General features: G+C 30.6%; 1 protein-coding gene and 1 long non-coding RNA gene across 3 annotated transcripts; one reads left to right on the forward strand and one right to left on the reverse strand.

Annotated features, from left to right (window-relative positions):
• Positions 1 to 1,109: 1,109 nt before the first annotated feature.
• On the reverse strand, positions 1,110 to 4,095 carry LOC109003715 (protein CURVATURE THYLAKOID 1C, chloroplastic). Of its 2 annotated transcripts, none has more exons than XM_018981978.1 (7): positions 3,983 to 4,095; positions 3,724 to 3,829; positions 2,868 to 2,962; positions 2,277 to 2,363; positions 1,913 to 1,975; positions 1,786 to 1,823; positions 1,110 to 1,404 (listed from the first exon to the last, which is right to left on the reverse strand). In XM_018981978.1, exons 2-7 carry the CDS (start codon positions 3,821 to 3,823, stop codon positions 1,350 to 1,352), a joined length of 438 nt encoding a protein of 145 aa, XP_018837523.1. In that variant the 5' UTR covers positions 3,824 to 3,829; positions 3,983 to 4,095; the 3' UTR covers positions 1,110 to 1,349. The 2 variants fall into 2 exon arrangements, with proteins under 2 accessions (XP_018837523.1, XP_018837524.1); XM_018981979.2 differs by having other exon boundaries at positions 1,150 to 1,404; positions 3,931 to 4,055.
• Positions 4,096 to 12,877: 8,782 nt separating this feature from the next.
• On the forward strand, positions 12,878 to 16,814 carry LOC109003714. The gene is made up of 3 exons (XR_001998170.2): positions 12,878 to 13,136; positions 14,828 to 14,899; positions 16,430 to 16,814. It is a non-coding gene; the product is annotated as an uncharacterized LOC109003714 (long non-coding RNA).
• Positions 16,815 to 19,757: the final 2,943 nt, after the last annotated feature.

The following is a 19,757-nucleotide window of genomic DNA, read 5'->3' on the forward strand; positions in this document are numbered from 1 at the left end:
AGAAGTAGCTTTCCTTGATGGAATATCAACTTTTCCAAACCAACATCCTTTAGATTTATTTATTAATCTACTGTACTCTAAAGGGTGGGAAATTGGTATTGGAATTGGAAAGATGACAAGTCCTTTTGTGCTTTTACTGAAAAATGAAAAGTTACCAAGCTCTCACCATCCAAGAAACTGATCCTTTTTCCTTCTAAAAATATTTGGAAGATTAAAAGTGCCTCTAAAAACAATTTCCTTCGTTGGAAAATGCTGGGCTCCCGCTGAGCTACTGTTGGGATCTAACAATGTATTTTTATGTATTTTTTTAAATTTTTTTCATATAAACTTTTTTAATAATTTTAAATATTTTATGATTTTTTATTTTACTTCGTGAATAAAAAAATATTTTTTAATGATTTTTTTTTTGACTTTTTGATTAAAAATTTTTTTTTTAATGATGTTCTAAATTTTTTTATTTTTAAAAAATATTAAAAAATCTAGATAAAAAATAACTTAAAAAAAAACATAAAACAATACTACACCCCAGTGAAAACTCCCAACAGGAGCCTCCAGCGGGACTATAGCATGAACCTTCTCCGTTTGAACTGCTTTTAGGGAAAATCTTTACGATGTTGGCAACCCACAAATTGCATTATTTATAGCTTTAGTATGTACATTCATAATTGTTTTTTTTATAAGCATATGCATATTCATAATTGTTATAGAATTTAATAGAATACGTGCTCATGATTTTCTTGTATCATTAATAATAGCATTATGCCTGATGCTTTTATTTATGAGATTCTTGAATAAAATAAAATTTAGGTCTTGTTTGGTTCCGCGGTTCAAATGAGATAAGATATTTTATTAAAAGTTAAAAAAAATATTATTATAATATAATTTTTATTTTGAGATTTGAAAAAATTAAATTATTTATTATATTTTGTTTAAAATTTAAAAAAATTATAATGATTATATAAGAATGAAATAGTTTAATTCTAGTGTTTGACTAAAAAAGAAGGAAAGATAAAAGTAGGAGGTGTTTTATTTATGTATCTATCTATTTATTTATTTATTATTTACAGTAATGTCATGAAATGTTAAGTAATATGATATTTTATCCTGGGTTGACTTAAAAAGTCGATTTTTTGAAGTTTTCTTTCCTTCCATGATCTTAGAACTGTAAAACAGCACAACACAAACTCAAGAGTATTTCAGTATGAAGAATACAAATTGGAACGGGCAAATGTTACAAGAAGTTTCATCATACCCACCCCCTCTCCCTCTTATTTTTTGCCCATCTAAAGAGAGAGCGAAATTTTCATTAAATACACCAATTCAACTTGGTCATTATGCAGTGGCAGAATTCACTGACCCAAGACATCGGATATTGACTTGTTGACAAGTTGAAAAAGCTCTTCCCTGTGCACAACAAAGGACAAGCTCCAAGTAAGATTGGTGTAAGCTACAGAGAGAGACTTACATTATTAGATTTCAATTTAGGGCCTAAAGATATATATATGTATCATGGGGGAAAGTGATATTACAAGTTCCAAGCAAAACCAAAACCAAAATTACGAACTCGTTTGTTTTCACAATTCCTCTCAACTCATCTCATCTCATCTAATCATTACAATTTTTTTAAATTTTCACACAAAATAAAAGAAACAATTCAACTTTTTCAAATCCCAAAATAAAAATAATATTAAAAAAATATATTTTAACAATATTTTATTCAACTTTTAACTTTAATCTCAACTCATCTCATCGCATCTGCGAAAACAAACGAGACTATTGTCTTACCTATCGGGTTTGAATAAGAGGTAGCGATATATAAACCACTGAAATGGAAGGAAGTTCGAGTTAATATTTGAATGGCAACAATTAAACATAAATAAAACAGTTAAAATTACATGTATAAACTGCATACCGAAGAAAACAGTATCCCAATTAGTTCTAGAAAACTTGGGATGAGTGGCAACTTGTCAATGGCCTGCTTACAATAAAGTAAAAAATCAGAGCTCCCCATTGAACAGAAAGAAATACACTGTAATGATAGGTTCACCGTTCACATTTGCATGGGACGATGTGGCAAAACTAAGTCCCATGATCTACTATAAATATAACAATTACAGTAAATAGAAAGTCACCAGGAAAAATGGCAACTTTTGACTTTGTATTTCTCAACCCAATTCCAAGGAATGTAAACTGATGGGCAATAAAGCACCAAATGCAAATAACAAAAGAAGAATATACAACTCATGTAATTATTTTAAAATAGTTATGAAACTCACCGTGATCAAGTTTGCTGAAGCCCAAAAGGCAACTATAGCTGCAAACCCCAAACCGAAAAATGCAAACCGATCTTCAGATTTATCCCACTGTTCAAATAAAGAGAGAACGGAATTTTAAACAGCATCATATGTATTAAAATAAAAAATAGCCTCTCTGTCCAAAAGAATAAGGAAACTGCTGCTTAATGTAGAGGACAGACAAGTGGCTAGATCCGCAGAGGAAAGGGGTCCTAGATCCTGCTAGCTGAATCCATTACAAGTTTATAACCATGTCTATGAAAAACTTAATCCCCTAAAAAAAAAAAAAAGAACTAGTTTGTCTTGTACCAAAGTTATTATAAAACTGCCCTAGTTTCTATTTTACAAACTAAAGACGCAATCATGAACTTTGCACGACATTAATGGAGAACAATGCAAAAGGCAAAAGCAAACAAAGAAAAGGAAAAAAAAATTTGAAAGAAGGCTCCAATCATATACAAATTCTTTAAATATACTACAACTTCCATTTTCCTATCGATTCTTTTTTATTCCTTTGATTAGTCAATGACCAAAAGAAATAACACTATGAGTTAGAGAGGAAGGGAAGCTTACAAAATTCTGAACAGACTTAACGATACTAAGGGAGGTTGAAGATTCAGAACTTTCCCCAGTTGCCTTCACAATAACAGTCACACGATTCTGTGTCTCTGCAATGTGAGAATCCATGGATCACAAAGTCGAAAAATTGAAGCAACGATAAACGAAATGTTACGATAGATTGATCTGAAGGTAGGTTTTGTGCTTTACTGCAACATTAAGCATGTGAATCCAAACATACAGTTCGTGTGTGTAGGTCAATGCTTTGTTAAATTGACTCCGCCAATATAATTTTTAACCTTCAAATTTATTATAACTTAACACTTAAAAGGGAATTGATGTCTAAAACATTTTCGCAAACAGCATTCGTACATATAAAAAAAAAAAAACATGTTCGCAGACATCATGGAATTACTTCCGCTAAAATCCATGTATGGATTTCATTTAGCAATTTAACCGATGCCATTCTTTTCTCGGCTATATTTTGTATTAAAATATCACATAATAATTAATAACATATCCATCTAATGAAACATATTACCAATATCGCTAAGTTTGCACATAATATCTGAACTTTAACTAACTCCAGAGATTTTTCAGTATTTCACCTAAAATAGCCAACTTAACATCCACCACTACACCATTAAAGTAACCTCATATTTTTATAATAGAATCTAACTGATTCACTAAGTCTCAAACATAACACACAAATCACAATGTGCAAATGCTAGAAAATTAAGCTATTTTATGATTAAATCTGAAACAATAATATAATTATACCAAGTACAGTATAAACTGAACCGGACCATAACCGTACAAAGTGTAACTGAAACAAGATCAAAGGAGTCCCTTCAGAAACCAAAACGCTCACCTCTAATGGAAGAAACTGGGAGTTTCTGCAGATTTCTGAAAATGGTTTTTTTACCATGTACCAACAATGGTGGAGGCAAGTTAGCAACAATGGAAGCCATGTCAATCTGCAAAAAGAAAAGGAAAAAAAAGAAAGAAAGAAAGAGAATTTCACGCAAATAAGAAAAAGGGTCAAATTCTGAGAAATAGATTTTCTTGTTCAACTTACGGAGAGTATCAGAAATCTGAAACTGGAGCAAAGGAAGGAAAATGGCGTTTACCCGTTGAAGACGGAGAAGAGAGAGAAGGGTGTCTGGCAGTCTGCCGTACTCGCTTTGCACCACATCCACAACTACGTTGTTTTTTATTTATTTATTTTTTAGGGATGGAGGAGCACAATAGGGAAATTGGATCAAGTGTAGCCGGGTCCAGTGTAAAGGGTATGACTTTTAAAAAAACCTGTACTGTCAAGAGAGACATAACTTCGCAAGGTTGTTTTTGTTTTTTGCTATTATAAATAAAATAAAAAGTGCTAGAACACAAATGGAAAGGAAAGAAAATAAATAAGATAAATTTTAATAAGAAATTATATTTATAATTATAAAATATATAAATATTGTGTAATTTTAAAAAAAATAATAAATACGAGATATATATAAAAATAATAATTTTATAATAATAATCTATACTCTTTTTTAAAATTATTATACAATATTTATGCATTTAACGAGAATATATATAGCATATTCAATTTTAATTGTTTATACTTTATTGGGCTACCACAATCGCCGTTTTGAGCTGAAAATGTACTTTCAAGTAAGTTTTTATTCTATAGTTACAAATAAAGAATTTTATTTATTATTTATTTTCATTTTCATTTTCTCAACTTTTCGACATTGTATCAAATAATTGATCAACAAATTAGATATAATAAATAATTTTTAATCATTTAATAATAATAAAATGATAGGAAGATGAATATAAAAGAAATAGTGGGTAACGTTACTCTAACTTAATATATAGTATTTTTTTTCTTGCTCTTTTTCCTAAGAGTTTCTATAATTAAACTTAAAATAAATGGAAATATCTATTCATATTTGATACTATTACATAGAGTGATATGGACAAGAGTAACTATTATACAATCCATTTCATTATCTATCGTCTTCATTCTTCAAGTTACTACTTGAATAAATAAAGGACTTTGTTTTATAACTTATTTTATTTATATATTGTGATTTTTTAAATATATATATATTTAATAGGAGGAATATCAAATTGGTAATAGAAATTACCAATTTCATATTTGTCTTTCTTATTATTCTTTATATGGATGAAGCATTTTTTTATCATTGCACGTACTAATACCAAACTTATTAATTATAATTATTACACTTATGATAGTATTATAAGTACAATTAAGAAGCTTGATATTAGCATGTACAATAAAAAAAAATATTTCGTCAACAGATGAAAAATAATAAGAAAGAAAAATATGAAATGAATAATTTCGGTTAGCAAATTAACATTCCTCTTATTGCTCCTTCTAAACAAAAGCACAAACATTTTGATAAATCTATTAATTACAAAACTCACGTTAAGAAAAATTATACTAAGCGTGATGAATTTTATAAGAAACTTGTTTCTTCTTATAAGAAAAAATATTTTTATAAGAAAAATACTTTCAAAAATCCTTCAAAAAGACAATGTTATAACTGTGACTAGTATGATTATTTCTCCAAAGATTGCACCAGAAAACCCAATAAGTTTCAAAACAAACTTAATCAATTAAAACTTGACGACAATGATCGTGAGCAACTTATTCGAACTTTAGAATTAAAATCTTCTAAATCATCCGATATCAATGAATTCAGTTCAAGTGATTCTGATTATCACTCAGAAACCAAACTATATGATTCTCTAAATATTAAGCTCGGTTGTAATGATTCTTGATGTAAACTTTTGAGTAAAAAAATCAATGTCATAACCAAAGCTGAAGAACAATAAAATTTTTTATTAACCTTGATTAGTCAGATTATTAATCTTGAGCTCAAAAAATAATATATTTATAAGCTGAAGAAGACGATGGTTCGCTAAGAACCTGAAACTTATAAATCAAAATATTAATACCATCAAAGATAACCATTTCTATAGTAGTATCAAAAATAGGTAAACCTTCTTCATCATGCTTAACTGCATTTTAAATGATTTCTTTTGCTTCTCTTGGGAGATGCTTATCCCACCAGTGTTGAAACATACCAGAAAAATTGAAAATCATGTAGTTAATAAATCAACGGCCTCAATTTAGCTAATACTATTGTTATTAACATAGGCATTTGCAACCATGCACATTTTATTCATGGTATTGATAATTTATTGTTCAGAGAGTCCATCAATATTCCATTCATATAATTTATCAAGAGAAATATAAAATTGGGTTTGAAAAAATATTTCTTCAAACTATAAATCAATAGGAGTAGGTCTGGGGTACCAATTGTTCGTTAGACTTATTGGATTAGGCCTTTTTAAAGAAAATACTTTAATCATAGGTTTTCTGAAATCAATATCTTGAAAATTATTTTCAAGTAAGACAATATCTTTATTAGCAGAAGAATCAGTATCAAATGATTCATCTGTAGAAAAATCATAAACAACTTTCTTGTCATTGCTATTTAAAGCACTAGTAGAGGGTTATTAATTAGTTAAATCAGCAATCATTTAATTAATTTTATCAAGAGTGTTGGCATGTTTGGTCTTAAGACCTTGCCTATTATCTGGTAAAATAATCAAAAGCTTTTCAATTTTGGAAATCGAAGTAAAAACATGACTTTTAACATTTTCTTTAATATGATCCAGTTTCTTACCTATAACATGAAGAGTTTGATTGACAAAATTGTTTCGTTCAATAATCTTTTTTGTTTCAGTAAAAAATTGTAGCTTTAGGATCAATATTGGATATTTTGAAGGGAGAAGCATTTATTCATGCTCTCTTATGAGAAATAATAATTGTTTCTAAAGGAGTGTGGTTAAATTTAACCACTGTCTTTCTTTCTTCATTGATAATATTAGTTTTAACAACATTTAAACTATGCTTAGAAACATAATATTTTTCAAGGAAATCAAAGAACAATATATGCTTCTGTAGGGCATTTATTTTTTCTTTCCATTTTTGTTTAATACGTAATTTTTCAAAATCAGAACAAGTAGTATGATAATTCTCTTATCACTATTTTTAACAAAACTATATTCATTATATAAAGAACTTAAATCAATTTCAAAAGTTCTATTAATCACAGTAAGCTGGCTATGATAGATGGGAGCAACCATATCTAAAATTATTAGAGATAAATACGAAACATCTTCTTATTCTCTATCAGCTTCTCCCTTTATATCTTTACCTTTAGATACGTTGGTATTCTTGGTAGTGTAATAAGCATAAGTAACCTGAGACAATGTATAAACACATTTTAATTTTAAATCAGGTTTAGCAATTTTTACAAGTTACGTTTGGATGTTGAGCTCATCTCAACTCAGTTCTTAATAAATAGTAATAAATTGAGTAGTGGAGGGAGTTATGTGGACCCTATATAAACTGAGTTTAAAGTGTGTTTTGATGTTAATACGAGTTTAGTACTTTTTACGATAAGTTGAAAAGGGTTGTGGGTCCCACGTAAAAATGTGTGTTAAGTTGAAAAATGTTGTGGGTCTCACGTGTAAGGAGATTTTGAGTTAAGATGAATTTAGTAATTTGAGATATGAGTGTTTGGATGTTAGACTCAGCTTAAAATTAGAATGAGCTCAGCTAAGTCTTGTAACCAAACGCAATCTAAATCTTCCATAAAGTTTTTGAGAGTTTGGTCTCTTCTTTCCGAGTTATCAACAACATATCTAACAAAAGAACATATAGTTCCAACAAAAGAATTTATTCTTTCGTTGTTTACTAGAGTTTGATCAAATCTATTTTTAACAGTACCGTTCAAATATTGCTGAATATAATCAATATTAAGTTCGTCATAAATAACCTTAGCAAGAGAGGAGAAACTTCATGCTCCAAAATCCATTTATCAGGAAGATTCCAATGAATTATTTTTGAAACTTGAATATTAGCATCATGAATATATTTTTGAATTAACAAAGTTTTATTTTTTGAAAATTTTAAAATAGTTTTAAGATTTAAATTAGTTTTTAATATCAGATAATAAATATAATAAACTATGGCAGGAAGTTTGCTATCTTCTTCCATATTATATCCAGATGTCAAAATATTTAAAGTCAAAACTTCAAGAATGTTAGGATCATTTAAAGCAATAGTTAAATCAGAGAAATAATTAAAGTGGACGGGACCACTAAACATAGAATATTGAATCATACCAAGTATGCTGGTTTCAAATTTATTAAACCTAGCATCGCGCAAACAAAGAAGCATCGAAGCATTAATGCATTTCCTCACGAGAGGTTTAACAACAACTTGAACAAAACTAATATGTAAAAATTTATAACTTTTTTACGAGTCGGCTTTTTGTTAAACAAGCAACATTTCTCATAGGTTTTAGAAATATCATATGTTTGTTTAACAATTTTAACATTAAACACAGTCTTAAAAGCAAACTGAACCGAATTGGTTTTGTAAATAGATTTAGCATCAATATTTGGAATACTCCATTTATTAAAATCAACATTATCAATTTATTCAATATAAAAGTCTCCCTCATTAATGATATTAGGATGTATACTAGATCTATAACTAATAGATAAATTAGATCTAAACATTTTATTTATCAGGAAATCAACCAAAACTAATCTTAATACTTACTATTATTATCTTCACTCATGTATGTGTTGCATTTTATAACACATACTCTGTGGTCAACATCTACCCACTCGTGTCTTAAACAATCTTTATAGCAAAATGGGTCTTACAGACACGGTTCTTGGAATTTTTTACAACCGGGGTGGCACCAATAGAAATAGGAATTGAACAAGATTAAGAAAGTACAAAGTAAAGAATGAGAGACAACACAATAGATAAGATGAACATATATAACTCACCTACTAGAAGCCATATTTGGCTCTAATACCAAAATGGGTGGAAGTAGTGATCCTAGAGTTGAAGTAGGGACCAGATAACTGCAGTGAACCATGTAACTGGAGTGATAGTGTAGGTAAATCAAATATGGATTAAAAAATAATGAAAGTATGACCAAATAACTGGAATCAAATAAAAATAATGAAAATAATTATAAAAAGAAGATGAATGTAAGTATATATATATATATATATATATATTTATATGCTGTTTTGACCTCGCTTCATGGCATATGGTTTGCTTATGTTGTACAAATAATTCTTGGATTTTAATATTTAGAACTATATCATATTCTAGTTTGTATAGCAGATGAGATGAGATGATACGTAAATAGTAGTAAAATAACTTGTGATTAGTAGTGAAATGCTTGAGTTAATATGTTTTATAGAGTTTTAAAAAATGAGAGAAAAAAAGTTAAATGAAAATATTATTTTTATTTTAGGATTTGAAAATATTGAATTATTTTTTGTATTTTGTTTGAAAGTTTGGAAAAATTATAATAATTAAGTAATAATTAGATAAAAAAATATTTAAAAATAAAAAGTGTTTACATTTGTGGTGTTTAGATATTGAGATGAAATGAGATGATTTTGAATGACTTTGTTATCCAAATCAGGCCTTAATCAACTTATTCCCCTCCTTTAAAAAATAAACTTATTCCCTTATACATGTTATTTAAGAAAAAATCTATTTAGAATTTTTATTTTTAACACATCAACACATCAATTGTACTAAAACATTATCGATATTTCCGGTTTGGATTGAGAAACCATCTCAACTCATTTCATTTTATCATTACAACTTTATCAAATTTTCACACAAAATACAATAAACAATTCAACTCTTTTAAATCTCAATTTAACTTTTTCAAATCTCAAAATAATAATAATATTAAAAAATAATATTATAACAATATATTATTCAACTTTTAGACAATGCTAAGATGAGAAAGTGTTTTTTTAGTACATCTTATTCAAATAATAATGCTAAGACGTTGATGTCCCGCTCATTTTTTTTTATAGTTTTTTTTACATAGTGATTAAGAAAATGTTGTTTAATAATATTATGAATTTTTTCATTTTTTAAAAAATATTTAAAAGTGTTAAAAAAATGATGTGAAAAAATTAAAAAAAAAAGAGGTTTTTTTACATAGTGATTAAGAAAATGTTGTTTAATAATATTGTGAATTTTTTCATTTTTTAAAAAATATTTAAAAGTGTTAAAAAAATAATGTGAAAAAAAAAGAAGGAGTGGGACATCAATGGGATCCCCCAACGAGATCTCTATCATTTTCCTTTAAATTTTAATTTTTATCTAAAATTATCTCAACTCATCTCACTATCCAAATGAGAGCTTAGTTTTTTTAAAGTTATAAGTGACGTCCTAAGTGCTAACAGATCAATTTATGAATAACAAAAACCTCATGATATATATTTGTACTTTTTAACATACTAGTAACGGAGCAACATCCAATGGTCGTTTCCCCAGTTTAGATTTTTTTACAAAAATTATATGATTTTTTAGAAAAGAAAAATTATTAATAAATTATCTAACAAATTTTAATAAATATCCTTGGATGATGATATGTTAGTAAAGTATAATAATTATATGCTTGGATAGATTAGAAAACAAAAGGATTAATTCAAAATATGCCATAGTTTAATACAAATTTTACAAATTGATCATTTTGCTAAATTTGTTTAATACAAGTTTAACAAAAAGATTAGTTCAAAATGCTGGCTGGCTAATTTGTGGTAGATCATGCAATGCATGACATCTCTTTATATTCATCGTGTAAATTAAGTCGTGAAAGATACATATATATTGTGATCAAGCAACGCGTCTCAAGTACATATTAATTTGAACATTATGTACCTAAAATTCATTTTTTTAATCATGTTACATCCCTTACATTTTTTTTTTTAATAATCATAATATTATCTAGTTTATCATTGTCCATAATAACTTCTTATGTTCCTCAAATATTCATTGGAAGTCAAATGTTAATAGTTCCACCGTTCGACCAAGGAAGTTTTAGCTAGAACACCATAAGAAAATTGCAATAAAATTTGAGGCATGCCCTAAAAATTGAGAAAACTAACAATCATCGTAAATTTCTAAAACTTATCGCAAATAATCAAACCTAAAAGAATTACTCGATTTCTCAAATTTGTTACAAATAATCAAACTTGAAATCTAGAATATTAGATTCACCTTTATGCAGTGGCGGAACCAGAAATTTGTTGTAGGGGGCCGAACAAAGCTAAAATTATAATAAAATATTTTTTATTTTATTTTTTAGTTAAAATAATTTATAAGATCAAAATAATTTTATAGAGGAGTTTAAGATAATTTTTTAGAGAGAAAACCAACACAATATGAGATAATATAATCCTATTAAATTATAAAAAGACTAATACATATTATTTTTTTTTTCAAACTTTGGGGGGGCCATGGCCCCCCTGCCCCTGTGTAGGTCCACCACTGCCTTTATGTAATAAGCTTTCTTGATTTCGGCCTCCGTGACTGTGGGGTTCACTCCAAGCACATCGTAGAAATCTGTCTCATTCACCATCTTAGACTTTCCTATTTCGATCCGATCGATTATATGCAGCTACAAATTCCCCCGTCTAAATTTCAATAACGCATTGATTTTCAAAGCCCCTCTCATACTTAGGACCTTTGGGTATGGAGCCATCGTCTAGTAGCCATCAAGTAAAGTTCTTTTCCTATACTTAAAAATTTGAAGATAATGCTTTACTGGGTTTAAGCTTATCAGTCACCCACCAAGCAAAAACGCAATATTCAATCCTCTAAGATCTGACCCAAATGCCACCGATCTTGACATTTTCCTAGCTCTTCAATGATTGATGTAGAAAAAAAAAAAGAGAAAAATAAAGAAATTGAGACATGTAGAAAAATTGAGATAGAGAGAGCTAAGAGGTAGAGCTGAGAAAATCCAACAACTCACGACCAAAAATCAACAATTCACTACCCACAGCCAAGGACTCCTTATCGGCATGGTTGAAACACTCATCACGATTCGCAAGGCATTCTAGGCAACATCATCCATTTCTTTCTCACAGGATCAAACACTTCCCACCCTCTTGGATTACAAACTAAATATACCCAATGCTCCACAATCCCCAACTGCTTTATCAACCCATATAAACACTTTTAATTATATCATTAAGCTTTGTATTAATACAAGATAAGGATGTATAGTCCGATCTACTTGCCAGAGCAAGGCAATCTAATGTGACGTCGTCAACAAGGCCCGGGAGAAGCAAATCACTTGGTCCAAATCGGGGTCGACCATCATTCACTCCTCCCCATGAACTCATGTCCGAAATAGCAGTCATCTCCCTCCTCCCCTCTACTTCCTCCACATAAATAATCCCAGCAAGCTTTGTTTGTTATATTAAAAGCAAATCTCTACTATACTCCCCAACAAAAGCAAACAACTTTCTCAAACAAAATTAAATCTTGGTAAATGGTTTCAAAAAACTTATTCTATACCACAAATACCCCTTCACCACGAACGTAGCCACCGTCATCTACTTGTCGCAATGGACAACTTCAATAAAGTTTTCCCCAACCACACACTCAGCTTTTTCCAAATGTTCCCTCAGAAACTTTACCATCGAAGCTTTCATGGAAAAAATGAAGAAATGAAGTCCGTTAAACAATTAGTCTATATTTCACTATCCGTATTCAGCAGGAGGGAAAAGAATGGACGGAGAGCCAATACTCATTGAAGAAGAACTGCTGTTTGACATTAAACACGTTAAACAAAAGAGGAAACAGAAGAGAGAGGAGGAAACAGAATATGCACAAGAAATTAGCTGGTTAGACGCACCTTCACCAAAAAGACCAAAATGCCCTCAATCAGATGAACAAAATATAAGGAATTCAAGAGACAAAAATGTACACACTCGGCTAGATGGCTAGACAAAAGGACTGAAGTGGAATAACGAAGTGTCAACAAAAAAAAAAAAAAAAAACTGTTCATTCTTGTTCATTTACGTACAGCGGCTTTTAAGATATAAGGGATACAATAAGGCATAAACTAACGGTCGATTGAAATCTTTTTCCGAAACATAGCTCTGTTTGGTTCCGGAGAAATCTGAGGGAAAGAAAAAAGAGGACTTTAAACAAAGATGAGCTTAATTGGGGGTTTTGTATGCTCAAGATTCTAATCTCTCCTCCTTTCCCACATTTTTATCGGCAGCCAATGACACCCAAATCACAATCCCGAGCCCTACACTTCCTATGTCCTTAATCAACTCTGTAAAGCAACCAATGCAATACTCTCAATGAGGATCACAAACCATTTAGCATTTTGGCAGGTGAGAATATTTTACTTCTATTTAAATTTTAGGAAAAGTGTTCATCTTGACTTAGAAAGGTAACTTATTTGCACAGGAAGAAGAAAAATGTTTCACTGGGATTTGGTACAGGATCTAAATTACTGTTTCAGTTCATTAATTTTTTCCCCTACTAGAATTGCATTGAATTATTCTGTGTTAGTTTTGATAATTTTGACCACCTGGTAAGTTCTAGTGTTATACGACACTTATTTGCTTTTCTAGCTTAGTATGCCATATTTTGTTAGATTTTCTTGTTGCCTTTGAACATATATTCTGGAAATGGATCATTGTAGAGAACTGTACTTGTTTATTAGTTCGTTAAGTTCATCATAACATTTCTGTTTTGAGGGCAGTCAGCTTATGAAAGTGCTCTGTTTCCTTTTGCTGCTTGTATACGAGTAATTGAAATCTCATTGGCTTCTTTCTTTTTCACCCTATAACTGTTTAGCAATGCTATCAAGTTTTGAAAGCCCAGGATTGATGCTTCAGTAAAATCTGCAGTCTGCTGTTAGTGTTGGTGTCTGCTTCTGGTATAGGAGAATGCTGTATTGCTCCGTATTTGACTCGTGGAGCTACCGTATCTCATTTTTGTGTAATAGTTTTTTAGCGATCTAATATCTTGTCGGTAAGCACTCTTCAGTGTGGTGTAGGAGTAGATAAAAGGCATTTGAAATAACTACCGTGCTTCAGGAAGCTGCAACTTTCTTACAGAGTTGCTTTTGTATTGATACTTGTAGTTTGCCAAAATGGCATTTGCAAAATTTTGCTTGCGTTAGTACTCCCCTTCTTTTTGTTGCCGATTTCATTGAAAAAGTGCAGTGTTTGTTGGGTGAAGGCAACTGCCCCCTCCTTACATATCACATAATAAAAGGCTAAAAAGACTATATATGTTGTATGTAAAACCCTAAATTGTTTTTGTCAATAAAGAATAAAGGGAGCCCATGCCAAAGTACACTCTCTCTCAGAAAGCTTGAAAAGAAAAGAAAACATGAACTATTCTCATGATGTGAAATAGGTAGCACTTGTAATGCTGGGTAACTTTTTCAGATATGCTCCATTCATCTCAATACAAAATGAAATTTCTGAAAGGGAGTCTTGTCTTTGATCCATGCAATATTAGTATATTACTATTGTGGCCGTAATATTTGTTCCCTAAAGTCCCTGAAGTAGGCTGTTTTCGAGAAAACAGTATCCCATGGCAACATATAATATTATTGATGTATTTATCCACATCAAAAATTGTTTTGACCAAATATTGAGCCTCTATGCTGCATACATGATGGGGGCTGGACCTTTTAGAGGCTCATCATATGATCCATACCCACTGCATAATTCTACGGTTGTGATGAGGCACTGAGCCCATTTGTGCAGCAAGTGGCACTAATCTGAATTTACCTCTCTGAATTTGATGACCTCCAATTTAACTGGTGCAGACAATATGTTATGACAATGAATAAGATCGAGATTAGATGATGAAGGTTAGCTTAAGTACGTTTGGTAGTGCTAACCAGCTAAGTTGTATTATCGGTCTTAACATTCCATGCAAGATTAAATGTGTTATTTTGCTTTGTTGCTGATATGTTTATGGTTGTGTCTTGTCTTTCCATATTGAAGTGTATCTTCTGCTTGCACTATCCCCAGTCATTAGAACTCATGATTTTTTGTCACAGAAAATTGAGATTTTTGAAGTCCATATGGTGGATCGAAGGTGCTCCTTTGAATTTGGGACAGTCTACTTTCTAGTAAGTTTGGTGTTGAGTTCAAGACTCTGGATGTTCTAGTTGCATGCTGTTTGTTTTTTATTCATTTAAATTTTGCGCTCCCTGAGCATTCTGATTTATCATAGGCTGCCTTCAAAACTTGAAGAATCACAAGAGTTTTTTATGCATCTGCAGTTTTCTCTACTCAGTACTTACATTAATTTATTTGTATACCTGTCCAATTTGAGTTCTTCATTCTGCAGGCCTTATTTCTTTCTGTTTCTTTTCCACTTAAATTATTGTCCCGCGGGGCAAGTGTCTGTAGGGATAATAATTTTTGGATACTTGGTAGCTGTGAATGCTCGCAGACATGCATTCCATGGTCAAAAAAAGACAGTATACTTGTAGGTTTGCCATTGGCATTACTGCTACTTCGGAGATTGCCGAAAGCATGACATGTTCTGCATCAGTAGGTTATAGGAACCAGAGTTAGTTGAGAATGGTAGTTTTTAGCCCTTTTTTGTCACATATTTGAACTGGGAAATTGTTAGGGTATGGCCAATATTTAGACCATATTCCAACCACCTTTAAAGAGGATCAAGATTCATTTTTATGACTTTTTTTATTATTATTATTTGAGATGTCACAACATTTGCCTGAAAAAGTGATCAATTCTGACTGCGCTTGAGTTTGATAACTTTTTGGTTTTGGCCTAACATTTGGCCTGAACAAAGATCAATTATGACTGCGTTTGATTCTGAACTGAAAATCTCCATTATCAACATCTTCATTTTGACTGTAACAGTTTAGACATTAAAGTTCATTGATATCTTAAAATTTTCCAAATAGTCCAAACTCCAAATGAATATTTCTGGATGAATTAGAAAGGTATTAAAGCAGAAGAATCACATATTGAATAAAATTCCTCCACCTGGCGGCCCTGACCACATGTAGGATTTATAGAAGACTTTATATAACTGATTGAACTCCATTGTGATCTAATTATGAAGTTAGATGCTGTTGGTGTGAATTGCAGCAAGTATAATTGGCTACAATTCAATAGCTAATGTAATCAATGTCAATTTTTTCATCTTTATTTTTTAGAGAACCTGAATTTTTTTTTTTTTTTGGTCTTCTAATGTTCCGCCGCAACTAACCTTCTGCATATGCACACAACATACACTAGAATAAAAACTTATTAATTAGTTCAATTACGAAGAAGGGGACAAAGAGAGGTGGGAATCTATCTTCTCTTTGAAATTTGCTTGACCTCAGTGTAAGCAATGGGCATTCATGAATGAGTGACATAAAAGTGCACAGACACATCAGTTATCCTAGAAAAACCTCCTCCATTAAATTTCTGTTTCATTATAATCTATTCAGTATTGCATGGCACTTTCTTGTAGTAGCTTTTCACCTTACTTCCAAAACAACCATCTCATCTACTCTTCAACAGCTAACTGTCTCTCCAGTTTATATTACAAGTCTGTATCCTTTTATTAAGAATGATCTTACAGTTAATTGTGCTAAAACATACTGCCATGGCATCTCTTATTTGACTTGATCCTCAAGGTGACAGCATCCTAGGGTGGATGGTCTTTCGACGCATCATGGGCCAGATGGCTCTTTGGCATGAAAGTTCCATGTGGATTGCGTGTCGTGTTGGAATTTATTCGTTAGCTTGGTGATTAGGAATTTATAAGTAATATCATGTTATTAGTCTTAGCCTATGTATATTACTATATCAGAAGATGTTTGATTACGTTGTGTTTAAGCACAGTAGTTATTGTTTGGTGTATGATGGTTTGAAAACTAAGAACTGCTGGAGCAGGAGGATGTTTTTGTGGGACAGAGGTAATTAAAGTCTAACTGATTTTAATCAGTTTTACCTGGCTTGTTTCAGGTTTTAAAACTAGTGACTGGGACTATCTTATCAAATTGAATCTTTGTGAATAAATGGTGAAACTTTGAAATGTAAACTATGAAATGTATATGAACTGGGGAAGAGAATAAAATAGAACTTTGGAGAAGTTATTTTAACTTACATTAAGGGCGTCAGAGCCATTGAAGTATCCTGTGAGTATCAACCTTTTATCTCGTCTTTGTAATCCATTCTTTACCTTAGTAGGTGTTTTTCTTCTGAGGTGGATTTTAAAACCAATTTTACTAAGGATAATTTCCCCATAATTTTTATGTTTTTTGTGAGCAATTTTTTTATTTTATTTACTGGGATGAGTGCCTTTTGGTCTTAAGAGGGGGAGGGGGAGGCTCCCCCATTATTAATCTGCACTTGTTTAACTTTCTCAATGAACATTTCTGGGCAAGTAGCTGATAGTTGAATATTCTACTTAGCCAACCCCTCTTCTCTCTCTCTCTCTCTCTCTCTCTCTCTCTCTTGTTTGTAAGCCTTTTGTTTTCTTTTTACAGCCTGTCTCAACCCTCAAACTTCTTGTTATTTTCTAATTTACCTCAATTTTGCCCTGCAATATTTGAAACTTGTTCGTTTCATGTTTTATCACCCCAAACCGATTTCACAAGAAACCCAAAAAGATTGACAACAAAGAAAGCAAGATACCACTTTCTTGTGGATTTCTGGGTTCTCCTTTCGCTTTCCTCAATGGATTATAGGGATAAAGAGAAAAATCAAAAGGTGTAGGGAATGTAAGAAGAAAGAAACATTATGTGGAGAGAGAGAGAGAGAGAGAGAGAGAGAGAGAGATCCTAAAGGAACTCAAACTAATTAATTCTGCTATTTACAAAGGTTGTCGAATCATGTGATTGCTTCATATTATCTACCATTCCTAACTACCAAAACTAAAACAAAAATCCTGGAACTGAAGGGAACAGATAATATGATGCTTGGTTCATTTGAATTGTAGATAACCTTAATCATAACCCATATGGCACCAAAACTTTAATTATCATTAATAGTGACGCTGATATTTTTTTTTTCCTCTTTAGCATTTGTTTGGAAAATAAAAATAAAATGGAAGTTTACTGTACACAAAAACCATTAGGTCAGTTGTTGGAAGACAAGGATAACGTTACAAATTTCGAGCTCCAAATCAAGCTGAATAATGTGATTGGCTACAGCCCAGTTCTTAGTTGCGGGTAGAGTAACCAAGGGGCAAGGAGTACTGACCGATCACATTTTCAACCATATTTCTTCATCCACCTTCCACATTTTTATTACCAATTTCTAGCCCATAAATGAAAATGATGCACTTAAAAGATTATTTTTTCTCCCTTCACTGAGTTTAAATTAATGATATGTTTTTTAATATCTTTCAAATGGCCCAGAAAAACAAAGAAAATGTACTTAATAAAAATAATTTTTTAATATGACATACAATATTAAACTACATCAGTTTATGAATTTATTTTTATAAAATTCATTTGTAGTTAAAGTATTTTTTTTATTAACCAAACACTTGATGTTGCAATAAAAGATAATGGTTAAAGGAAAATACTTTAACCACAAAAAGATTATATAAAAGTAAACTCATAAATTAATGTTTTTTAATATGGTACGTCAAATTATAAAATTATTTTTATTATAAAATCACATCAATTAGTAAATTTATTTTGTATAATTTCTACGTATATATAGCAGTTCTCATGGTTAAAATAAATAATGAATAATAATTGTTTTATTTTACTGATTTTCCTTGAGTACTTTGCCTTTGCCTGGCATTCGGTATGCCCAACCAAATGCACCAACTCAGTTTGGTAGAAAGCCTTGTGCTAGCCACTGGCTGGCTACCCTATGAACTATATTTCGATCGAGAGCAAAATTCGTCCTTGGAAACATCAGAAATTTATGACACTATCAAAAAAGGTAAAAACAATATATATTGGGATTTTTGAGGTGGGAAAAAAGTTTCTGATGCGGATAATGTGGAATATAATATTATTAAGTATTGACTAGATATCCATCTTGGATTTAAAAAAAAAAAAAAATCCAAAAGCTTGGAGGCAAATCCATTAATTGCATTCACTTCTTTCAACTCTTTAAATGATATAAAGACACAGAAAAATAAAATAATCATGATGATGATGAAGAACTGCATGGTGACTGCTTCGCTTGGTCACAAACAGTCATAAATTACCAAGCTTGGCTTGGTCGTGGCTGCTTGAGGGTTTGACTCCCCAAACTATTGGTAAGCTCTACTTGTCAAATGGCTCGGCTTTCACAAGCCAGCTCCTCTCTCTCTCTCTCTATATATATATATATTATATAGTTCCCTCCCTAAAATCCCCAATTTCCCCTAAAGAAACTTAGCAAATAAGAAATAGAAAAAATAGTTTGGGAAGAGAAAAATTGAAAGTTATTGATACGTATAACAAGATAAGAAATTAATTATATTATTAATATTTTTTTTAAAAATAATAATAATATATTTTCGGCGGGGAAGATTGACACGCATCTTCGATATTTGATTTTTAATAATAATAATAAAAAAAGATAGAGACTAGAGATAAATGAAGATGAGCATAAAATCTGATATTCAATGGTAACAAAAAAATACATGACTTTTTATTCATGCTGTGGAGGTATGCAATAGAAGTTAAAGGACCATTAGGTGCGGAACAATTTTTTTTTTCTTTGAGTTTAAAAACAAGCCCTATTTCCTGTTTGATGAGTTCAAATGACTAAATAAGGATGAGGAATATAAGTTAAATTAATGCATAAAAGTCTGCTTTACTGATGGGCTATTGTCTAACTTGTAAGGCTTCTTTGGATTGTAAAAGTATTTTATTTTATTTTATTATTATATTTTTTTAAATTTTTATATAAAATATAATAAATAATTTAAAATTTTAAAATTTTAAAATAATAATAATATTAAAAAAAAATATTTTATTCAATTTTTAATTTTCATTTAAAACAATTTCATCT

Source organism: Juglans regia, chromosome 7 (genome assembly GCF_001411555.2).
Source record: "Juglans regia cultivar Chandler chromosome 7, Walnut 2.0, whole genome shotgun sequence".
NCBI classification, from domain to species: domain Eukaryota; kingdom Viridiplantae; phylum Streptophyta; class Magnoliopsida; order Fagales; family Juglandaceae; genus Juglans; species Juglans regia.